The sequence below is a fragment of the Oryzias melastigma genome, linkage group LG21, assembly GCF_002922805.2.
Source record: "Oryzias melastigma strain HK-1 linkage group LG21, ASM292280v2, whole genome shotgun sequence".
NCBI lineage: Eukaryota > Metazoa > Chordata > Actinopteri > Beloniformes > Adrianichthyidae > Oryzias > Oryzias melastigma.
Genome location: NC_050532.1, coordinates 14,944,788 through 14,956,453, shown reverse-complemented (window position 1 = coordinate 14,956,453; position 11,666 = coordinate 14,944,788). Strand labels below are relative to the sequence as shown.

General features: G+C 44.6%; 1 protein-coding gene across 1 annotated transcript in view; it reads left to right on the top strand.

Moving 5' to 3' along the window:
• The window catches only part of satb2 (SATB homeobox 2), a 61,563-nt gene extending 50,615 nt beyond the window's left edge, over positions 1-10,948 (top strand). Inside the window, exons 13-14 of the mRNA XM_024260514.2 lie at positions 8,930-9,112; positions 9,192-10,948. Coding sequence (XP_024116282.1) covers positions 8,930-9,112; positions 9,192-9,686 — 678 coding nt within the window. The 3' untranslated portion in view covers positions 9,687-10,948. The remainder of the gene's footprint in view (positions 1-8,929; positions 9,113-9,191) is intronic.
• Positions 10,949-11,666: the final 718 nt, after the last annotated feature.

Below are 11,666 nucleotides of genomic sequence, written 5' to 3'. Positions count from 1 at the left end.
GGTCAGGTTTAGGTTTAGGTTCAGGGTCAGGGTCAGGGTCAGGGTCAGGTTTAGGCCTGTCAGTGAATCATTTATCCCCTTTTAAAGTGTGTCACTGCCTCACTAACATGCGCATAGACATCAGAATTACGGCTCCGATTCTGATCCCTACTGAGCAACAGCAGACCATAATATTCCAGCCGCAGACGCCACGACTACGTTGGAATTCTTTACTAATCACTATATAGTGCATTCGCCATTTTCTAGTGCTGTCCGAATCTACAATTCTAAAATCCAGTGTCCTAGAAATTTCCCAGAGGTCTTTGCAAAAAACGACCAATGTTCACCACATTAGCCAATTTAGACCACAATGTATTGCGGTCGAACAATTTTTAAAAAAGTGTTCAAAGGTAATTTGTTAATAATCTCTTCACATTTTCATCATCAGAACCCAGTGGAATCACAAATAGACTTTCTGAAATGACTGGATGTCTCTGGTCCCGAACCTCTGTAAATAAAGGGGCAATGCTGTATCAATAATGAGTGTTTTGATAAGTGACTTAAAAGCAAGGCTGCCAATGTTATGCACGATTAATAAAAATAATTAACATGTTAATTAAAATTAACGCCAATTAATTACACTTTGCAAAGCAAGCTTCTTCCGCCGGTTCAGGGTTCTCATGGCGTGGGTTAATTTCTGATGATGCACATTTCATCAGGTAGTGATCTTGTCTGCAGCGGAAAAGGAAAAGCTTCAGTTCAGAGAGAAAGTTCCCCTCTTACCGCTTGTTTTTGTCCAGATCATGAAGCAGAAGTTTGTTTTGAAGAAGCCTGCACATATAGAACATTGTGACCAGATTTAGGTGTGCATCCACACCCAGCAGCCAATCACAATCGAGTATTCACCTGGATCATTTGATGTGCAGAAACACAATGTTGTATTTTTTTTGGCTGTATGTCAGCATCTTTGGATTCTTGTAGTAATACTGCAGACATAAAAGTCCTTACAGTTCTGCTCATCTTACTGTTGGTTTGTTTTGTGCTCACAAATTATTATTTTGAATTAACAACTGATAAATTTAAACATTTCAGACAATAAAAATTAAAGAAACATTTTCTCTCTGGATTGTTTTCATACAAAAGCTGCACTAAAATTTACCTCATAAAACATTTTGCATAATCAGTCAATCAATTAATTTAGTCCATACCTGCTGTCCTATATTTTTAAAATAATGATCCTTCTATCCTGTCTTTCTGAAGGGGGTGGGCAGATGAGGGGGTGTGGTGGGGTGATGATGATCAGGTTGATGGGTGTTATTTCTCGGGTTCAGAGACAGTTAAAGCTAAAGTCCCACTATTTGTCACGCACCTAAGTGTGTGAAATTTGTTCTCTGCATTTGACCCATCCCCAGGGGGAGCGGTGAGCTGCAGACACAGCCGCGCTCAGGAACCATTTGGTGGTTTAACCCCCCAGTCCAACTCCTTAGTGCTGAGTGTCAAGCAGGGAGGCACTGGGTCCCATTTTTAGAGTCTTTGGTATGACTCGGCCGGGATATGAACCCTCGACCTTCCAATCTCAGGGCGGACACTCTACCACAAGGCCACTGAGCTGGTTAGGAGACAGTCAGCTGGGATGTTTGTTTTCTGAACATTTTTTAGGTGAATTGTGACTGAAGTGGGCGGAGCCGGCCCACACTGACCATCACTGAAGGTGTAAAACATTGGGGAGTCACATTGGGGGGGTTGACATAAGGCTGGGGGGGGGTTTGGCAGGATCGACCCTTTTATGTTCTGTGATGTATCACACTGAGGTTGGGGAAAAGCGATCATAATCCTGGAGTTGGAGAACGTGTCCATGTCCTCGTGTGGAGGAGCTTCAGGACATCCGTCTCCCGTCTCTACACCTGAGAGCTGACAGAAGGTCTGCTGGGTGGGGGTGGAGGGGTGCCACCCCACAGGAACATAAAACCCCTGAATAAAATAAAATCTGGGTGACTTGATGGTCTGCCCTCCAGATTATTGAGGCTGTATAGCCTGTCATTTCCTGGAGAGGGACAGTAGAGTGAAGGACTATTATCTTCATGCGGGTCCTTTCATTTTAATGCACCACACATTTATAACTGACATTCCAGTGGGGGGGGCCCCTCCCTGCTCTTAACCAGAGCGGGAAGCAGCTCCTGAGAAACATCCCTCACTTTCCCTCCCAACTCTGCTCTTCTGTCCGGACTGTCAGGACCCCCCCCACCCTCCTGGTTTCATTCCCAGTTATTCCAGTGGGTTTCCTGGGGGGGGGGGCAGATGTTTTGACCAGAATGACACGAGTCATGACGCGGCAGGAACAGAGAGTAGCACAGGAGAGTGTGGACCACTGGTTTTCTTACACGTCTTTCTGTGTCACTCTCACGGTCCAACCAAAAGGCCCCGCCCATTTTTAGCTGGAAAAGTCTCTTAAATGTGTATTTAGAAGCAAATCTAAAGTTACTGGATATAAATTTTTGATTAGAAACTTAGAGAAAATACATAACTTAGTGTGTACAAAAGTAAACTGAACTTCATTTAACTTAAGAAAATAAAGGATAATTCTGACTTACTATATTTTTCAAAATGTCTATTTAATTACATTTCATGACAGCATTCATCTTCTTCCGCTTAAGGCCTGAGATTCAGGGCAGCCACCACAGGTAACCTGCACCTCCCTCCCCCACGTCCTCCAGATTTTCTGGGAGGAGACACCTTTCCTTGGTGTCCCACATGAACGGGGTTTGAATGCCTCACTGTGGTCATAGGTGTGCGTGGAGGGTAGGGGGGCAGAGAGATCAGCTCTTTTTGTAGCTGTACCGACCAAAACAAAGACCACTTCTCTGCAGACGCTGTACTGATTAAACACTTCCTCCTTCATCACTGTGAACACAGCAGACACACGTCTCCTCCATGGTCTGGAGGAGGCTTTCCTCTGCACAGCCACTGCCTCAGACTTCAATTCCCATCCCACTTACTCAGCTAAAAACCTGGAGGTCATGATGAAGCCAGCAGAACATCATCTGCAGCGAACGATGCTGAGGCTCCAAAGATGAACCCTTCCTCCCTCTGTCTGCTCCTAAAAAGATAATGACCAGTAATCAACATTGAAAGTGACAAAGGGCAACCCTGGCAGAGTCTAACTCATACTGGAAACAAATCTGACTTTCTGTCAGCCTCAAAGCCAGGGTTTGCTCTTCTTGATAAAGATTCAATGACCATCCTTAGGGGGTTAAAACTAGTTTAATGTTCCAGGAGCACACAGTTCCTCCTGAATACAGATGTTAGAGCCAGTTAGATACACTGCCGTCTATCCTGGACGGTATGTCAGATCAGAGCCTGAAGAAGTGGACCTCTTTATACAAACAGACTCATCCAGAACACAAAAAGATGTTCCTCTCTCAACAGTACAGCAACTCACCTGAGTGCAGAAGACGATCCACCAGATGCTCTGCAACCATAATTGTAAAAAAAACAATATAATGTAAATTTCATAAAATCTAATTTTTCACAACTCTAACACACCTAAAAAAACAAATACAGTATGTATAGTTTACACATGTGTGCACAGTTCTACATTGAAGACATTGTATATTCTATTATATATTACATGCAAAAGGTAATATAAGTGTCCAGTCTATAATTGCACAATTTTCCTGTTTCGCTGTAAATACCTTTATATTTAAGTATGTATTAGGCAAGAACAGTTAAGAGTATATATGGAAATAGTCTTTCTGTCAGTGTAAACATTGCTTCAGTCTTGTAGAACTACTTGTCTTTCTTAATTTTACTTCCTATTGACACAACAGTCAGCGGTAGAGTTCAACAGCTCCCCCCTGCGCCGTACACATGCTGATGGAGAGCTGTTTCCCTCGTCTTACATGCTTCACAGTTTGCTCAGTGTTGTTCAGTCAATCAGAATCCCTCCACACCTAAGATGTATCCTAGGCTGTGGAATCTACGTAAAACTCCTTTTCCCAAATGACGGTCTGGGTTCTGATCTAACCCAGGGATGCCACATTCTATTTCCTGGGTACAAGATGGGTGATTACAAGTAGTCCAATGCCCACTGTCCACTGTCAGTCTGGGTAACTTCAGAAAAAAGTACTTTTCTTGTCAAGAAATTTGGTTTCAGAGCCAAGCTGTGAGTTACAGTGAGCCTAACGCCGGTGTCACACCGGACGCGAGAGCGCCGCACGGCGGCGCGGAGCGGAGTGCGCGCCGATCCGCGGCGCTCTATTGGTCACACCAGACGCGATTTTTTTCCGCGACTGTCGACAGGCGCTTCTGCTAGAGCTATTGCTTTTTTTGCTATCATGGTCAATAACCAGGAAGTCGGCCCACTTCATTGATCGGTTTGTGCGCGCGTGTGCGTGTCTGTCTGTTTTGTTGTGTGTCTGTGTGCACGCACGAGCTCCCACGTGTTTCCGTCGGTAAGTTAATAAACTAAAAATATTACCTGATGTTTCTTCCAAGAAGAACCGCTCCTCTGCCTCTCTCTCGTTAAAACGCAGCCCCATGCCCCGCTCCTGTGTGCCCCCACAGCATTGGGGGCCCCGTCTGCCCTGCTTTTTTTCCTCCCAGAACCCTGCAGCCCAGCACACCCGCTCCGGAGATCTGTGGTGTCCGGGGTGGGGGCTCTCGCGCACGCGTGTCTGTGTGTTTTGATTGTATGCATATTTTCATCTCTACAGTCTGTTTAGACACAAAAACATGATCACATTTGTCAATCGCGGCGTTTTATTGTGAAAAATTGGTTCTATTTTGAAAATAAACCAGATTTTCTCATGTATTTCGATGCAACTTCCTGCCAGTATTGATGCGGAGCGCTCGCGTCTCGCGGAAGAAATAGGCCAGACGCCGAAACGTTGCGCTGCACCGCGCGGACCCTCCTCGCCGCTGCGCGTCGCTCCACGCCTGGTGTGACCGACGCCATAGGTTAACATGGGCGCCGAATGGAAGCGCACGCCGTTCCGCGCCGTTCCGCGCCGCTTCGCGGCGCTATCGCGTCCTGTGTGACTCCGGCGTTACTCTATCATATAGATACCTGTCATACCTTGTGGACAAGCTTTACATTTTCTGTAGAGAGTTTTGGAATTTTTGAGCATCCTACCCTGAGTATTGCCCACAGTGCACCTAGATCCCACCGTAGGTTAGATCCATATCACACACGGATCCCCTTGGACATTGAAAGACCCTTGACCCGAGTCAGGATCCCTCCAGTTCAGGGTTCAATTATCTTTATTCCGGGGAGAGAATCTATATTTTTAAGCTCTGTTGGGTTTCCGTGAATCACTTCTGTCTGGCCCTTCACCATGGACCAGTTTGGTTTATACCCTAGTAGCCCCGAAAGAACAAAGTTCCTGAGATAATTTATGCACTGGAAACGCCCTTGTCTCAATAATTAACATGTTCACAGAATTATCCTTCGTGATACCACAATCCCTACTACTGTGGGATTCATTAATGTGGCAAATAACTGTGTAAATGGTGTATACCAGGGGTCCCCAACTGGCGGACCGCGGTCCGTGTCCGGACCCCGAGACCCTTTTATCCGGACCGCCAAACATTTTTAATAAAAAAGTACGATTTTTCATTCATCTTTACTAGGCGATTTTTGAACAGGCACGCGCGAGGACAGCAGCTCCGTTCAGACCGGGGTCCTTCAACCGGCAAAAGCTCAAAGCGGTGTTCTAATGTTTACGTAGTTGGGACGTAAAGTTATCTGGAATGTGCGTGAACAATGGCTCTATCTAAAATGAGAAAAGTGGACTGAAAATCATGTCTTTGGAGATGAGTGGACCGAAGCTTTCGCTTTTATTCACCAGCAGTGAGTTCTACAGGCCGGTTTGTATTATAAACATGGAGTCTGCTGGTTTTGTTAAGAGCGCTGATATCAAGCGGCGCTACAAGACAAAACACAAAACTTCTGGCACAAATTACCCGACAGAATGAGTGACGTGGTCAAAATACACGAACTGAAAGTACAGTGCGAGCTTTAAACACACAGACGGTAACAGCACAAGAACGGGCTCACGAGTGCTCACTACGAGTGGAATGGATGTTGGGCAAGCACAAAAAAGTCACTCAGAAATGATTAAAGAGAGTATGGAGGCAAAGACAGAAACAATTTAGAAATTAAAAGAGTGACAGCAGCTTCAAGAAAAGGTTCGACAGATTCCCCTGTCGTCAACAAGAACCGAGCTGCTTTCCATGGATGTGCAGGGGTATGGAGCAAATCTGGTGCCAATATTATATGAAACCCAAATAAAACAAATATTATATATGAAAAAAAATTGATGTTTGGCAAAAAAAAATAAATGTCAATGTTTTCCATTCTAAAATAAATTTAATTTCAGCTTCAAATGTTCAATTTTTTTAAGGTTTCAAAACTACAAATTTCAATTCCATTTTTTTAGATTCTATTTATTTTTATTTTTTTTTTTTTGTTAGTTTTCGAATACGAAAATTTCTGTTTCAAAACTTTTTGCCCTTTTGTGGCGGGGCTAACACGAAGGACCAAACCAAATGGATGAGAGTGGTAACTTCAGTCCTGGTGCATTCACTGACTCTGCTAGAACAGAGTTTTGGACACGGTTTGTACGGGATAAAACTCTGATCTTTACATCCGTCTTGGGACAACTTCAGAATATGATAGAACAGACAATACAGATATTTTCTGATCGTATTTATCACAGCTCTAGGAGTCAGTGAAGACACTGGGACTGAAGTTATCACTCTCATCAAGTTTTGATTGGCCCTTTGTGTTAGCCACAACAAGGCCAAAAGTTTTGAAACTGAATTTTTTATATTCGAAAAAGAAAAAAAAAAAAGGTTTAAACTTGAAAAAATTAGTTTGGCAATTCAAATTCTGAGTTTGAAACCTAAAAAAAGAGAACATTTTCAGTTGAAAATAATTACGTTTATTTTGGAACAGTAAAAAAAAATAATATTCAGACATTTTAAAAATTTTTGGCCAAACAGCAATATTTTTTCAATTTGTTTTATTTGGGTTTCAAATAATATTGGCCCAAATTTAGCTCCATACAGTTCCAGCTCAACACCACCATTCAAAGTACCATCTACGTCCCTTTAAGTCTGTTTTATAGTTTACATTTATGTTTATAATGTTTTTTGCACTTATGAAAGTTATTACTTTAATGTTCATTATGTAACATTATTTGCAACGTATTTCTAAGGGTTGTAAAACAAAGTTAACATTTGCACAAGAAAATGGATTAATTATGAATGATTTTTGAGGTACATTCTTGTTACCTGTTGCACTTTAAGTGACAGACAGCAGAATGTTACAGTTTGTGAAAGAGCACACATGTTGCACTATAAGGAAGCAAGTTTATGTGCAATCTTTTTTTTTTTTACTTTACAATGCATGTACATGTATGTATTTTTGTACAAAAAAGGAATGAGAGAAATACTTGTTGAGACAATAAGCTAAAAGAGTTCTTTGCAAATTTAACTACACATTGTAATTAAATAAAAGAACAGAAAATTGAAATATTGACTGAATGTTTTTGCATGTTCGGACCCCGGTCTACCAAGCTGACAGAGTTACTGGACCTCTCGCCAAATTAGTTGGAGACCCCTGGTGTATACAGTCACATTCACATTCAACCCGTCACACACTGGTGGTGGCTCCACTGCAGAACACTGGCGCAAAAATTCTATCAGAAGTAATGTGGGGTTCAGTGTCTTGCACAAGGACACTTCAACACATGGGTGGGCAAGGCGGGAATCAAACCCGCAATCTTCCGCTCAGCAGTCGACCACCCTACCGCTGCCCCACAGCCACCCCTACAGCCTGCTGATTGAAAACCTCCTTTTCACACAGCTCACCATGTATCTGGGCTTCCACAGACTCCATGATCAGATGCTCAAGATGAACCATGTAACTAACAGAAACTGTAGGATGTATTTTTATGTGGCTCTTTTCCAGCTTGATTAAGGTCAAAGTGTTTTACAGTCTCAGTCACCCATGGACATACACTCATGGTGGCTCCACTGCCATGCAAAGGTACTGACCTGTGGCTACCAGGATCAATGTGGCCTTTAGTGTTTTGCCCAAGGACACTTTGGTATATAGACAGTCATGGCTGGAGTTGAACCTGTGACCTTCTGATCAGAGGTCGCCCACTTAACCGTTGCACCTTTGTAGAGATAGAGTTTACATCAGTGTGATTAAATGCAACACATATCATGTATGTAAGAACCTGTGTAAATAACAGCCTGACGGTGTGACTGTGACCACGACCGGCAAAGGAAAGGAGAACCTGGAAACAATGACAGTTTCCTGCCTTCTTGCTTTGATGCCCCTCCCTCTTTTTGAGCCCCTAAAAATGGCTCTCATCTGCCTAGCAGGATTAGATAGTTACTTCCTCAGCTGCTGTTTCTGTCCTGTACTCAGCTGAACTCATTTGAAATAATTCCACTCCCCCTGCCCGGCACTTCTCTAATGGCGCTGGTTAAACAGTGATGGGGGTTTGAGAGTTGTAAATGAGAGACTTCCTGGATGAAGGCTGGTTGACGTTCCACCAGGGCTAATCTCACACTCAGGTCAAAGGTAGAGCCATCGTCTGAGGGCTGGCCTTGGAGCGGACCTTCCCTGCCCACACTGCAGCCCTGGCTGCTGCCTAAGCAGGAGGGGGCAGGAAGTTTTCTCAGTCATTTTCATAACAGAAACACTTGATATCTATAATGTACCACAGTCAATTTTCAGGCGGGCAAATGGCTTCTTGATGGTTTAAGACCCAAACCCTTGAGCAAAGAATAAGCCCCGTCTCCAACATGGTCTGACCCTCTGCAGTGTTGGAGGGTCTGGGAATCTCTCCCACTCCCTTTTTGTTTCTGCAGTCATATTGTTTCTGTCTGCAGCATTCATGAATGTGATCAGTAAGCCTTCTTTCTCTGTCATCAGGCACTTCACAGGCCACCTCCCCCAATAAAGGAGCACCATCCTTCGCCTGCGTGTGAGGAGGTGCTGCCCACTTCAGTGAAAGAGGAGAGGTCACAGCCTTTGTTAGCGGGCAGTCAAGGTGGATGCCCCCCCAGTACTCCAGGGAGCACAGCGAGCAGCAAGAAGCCTCGCTCCCGCACAAAGGTAGAGTCCTCCGTCCCTTCATGTGATCATGGATCCTGGGGGGGGGTCATTCATGGGCTTTTCCTCATTTGAATTCCAGATCTCTTTAGAGGCCCTGGGCATCCTGCAGAGCTTCATCCAGGATGTTGGACTATACCCTGACCAGGAGGCCATTCACACCTTGTCAGCACAGCTTGACCTCCCCAAGCACACGATCATCAAGTTCTTCCAGAACCAACGCTACCATGTCAAGCACCACGGCCGCCTTAAGGAGCTGGGTGAGGGGGCAGCTGCCAGTGGAGGTGTGGATGTCAGTGAATACAGAGAGGAGGAGCTCCTCTCAGGCTCGGAGGACCCCGAGTCCAGCGAGGATGGAGCCGAGGAGATCTACCAGACCCCAGAGGGGGGTAGTGTGAGCACAGCAGGGCTGAACCAGCCTCCATCCTCCTCCAGCTCTTCCTCCAGCCAAGCATCCTCAGGCATCAGCATGGCTCAAGACGAGAGCAGGGACAAGGGCCACGCCCGGCTTGGTGGCGCTCTGGCCCCAGGCAGCACCTCATCCAGTCCTGGGGAGCAGACAGACTTCCAGAGATAGAGTCTGACCCACGGGAGAGAGACCGCCATGAACGACTGGAGGACAGCAAGACGTGGATGTCCCTGGAGGCACGTTGACCAGGAAGCCGTAAGCCTGAGCAACCACACGGATGATTGTTGTCCTCAGAATCAAGAGTAGGTTTTTACCTCAGCAGCAGGTTGGAGTTCTACTGGGACTTCTTCACAAAACTCAAATTTCAATGCAGATTTGAAGTCCACATCGCATGTCTCTGAACTGCAAATAGAACATTTCCCCACCAACTCTTGAGGAAACAGGACTTGTCTGACTTGAGAACCTTCTTCAGAAACCAGGAAAACCCCCAGTCCTCAGGACCCCCCCGGACCTCACCTGCCCCGTCAACAACACTCAAAGCTTTATTTCTTCAACTTATTGTGCTCAGCACAATGCTCACAAAGGTCCCCCCCACCCCCCAGAGACACCAAAGTTGGTGGAGGGGGGCATCAGAGCTCACCCCTTCCTGGTGACAGCCACAGACATGTTCTGAGAGTAAGTCTGTGAGGGGGACACAGAGAACAAGCAACCTAACAATAAGTCACTTTATGTGCAGGAGCCCCCCCCACACACACACACACTTCCTCCCAGAATTCCAGAGTTCCACCCCCAACCCCATTAAACTATTTATTACTCTATTTCTTCATGATTCCTGCTACCATTATTGTTGTTTGATGGTCAGAGTGGATGTTCTGTCCTCGTAGGGGGGCTCAGAGCCCAGCCCACAGCCGAGCCAGACGTTACTGAGTGTTAAGAACTGTCCCGTCATGTTGTGTTCTGAAGCCACTTCTTGTTATTGTTGTTCCAAAAATGCTGAGAGCCTTCTCCATACGAGGCGGCTCAGACAGCGGGGGCCTGCGTCTTCTGCTGCGCTTTGGTGACAATCCTCGTTTTGAGCCACAAAGGAGAAGTTTCTGTTTTTTTCACCTTTAGTGTGTAAATACCAACATGGGTTAAGTGTAAATGACATGCTTTACTTCCATTTTGCTAATTTTAAATGTATGAGCCAGTTTGGAGAAAACGCGACTATTAAGGAAGACTTCCTGCTTCTGTTGGACGTCCGCATGTGTGGGCGTGTCCTTAAGTCACATGTGAGTGCGGCCTATCACGCTGCTGCGCTCTGACATGCCTTTCCATCATGGCTCCCAATGACCACATGTGCTTCTTTGTGTGACAGGAATCAGGGTTAGGATCCAGTGAAATCTTAGTTCATCTCTGTGTTGAAGTGAATAAAGATTTGTAACTTAAAAGCTGCTTTGGTCCTCTTCGTCTGTCACGTGAACGCCCATATATGTGCACTCAGACTGCTGGTTCTTAGTGAATATGGGGACAGGAGATTCCAGCGTAACCCTGGTGATATCCTAGACATGTTTATATTAAAAGTGGGTCTTCTGGACCCCACAAAACACCACGCTGAACTTTTTATTTCAAAGATTTTTTTTATCGTCACTGGTGTCCATGGCAGACATAAAATCATCTTTGCCATGGGGGGAGATCACACATCAATGTAAGGGTCGGGTCATCTGGACCCTATAAAAGAGCGCGAGGGTCAATGTGTTCAATGTCCTCAGAAACATTTGTGAAAATTGATTACAATGCTGAATTACGAATAAAAGCTAAAGAAAATTCAGAAAGAAAATGTTTAATTTAAGCTGAATATTTCTAATTTATATAATTACATTTTAGAAATGTTTCTCAAATGTAGATAATGGCATTTAAACTGAGGAAATAGGCTGTAAATGATAATGTTGCAATAGCTCCCTCAACATAAAGTGTAGATGACTGAAAAATCAAAGAGATTATTCCTAAAAGAGCCGTTTGCCGTCTGCAAAGTCCCTCCTCATCGTTCATATTTATTTGGGCATTTATTTATAGTATGTAGCTTTTGAATGAAAACATTGTTATAGTTTTCTGTACTTAACAATTCAGCTACTTTTACTTTTACCTGCAGAACATCCATTTTTTTCA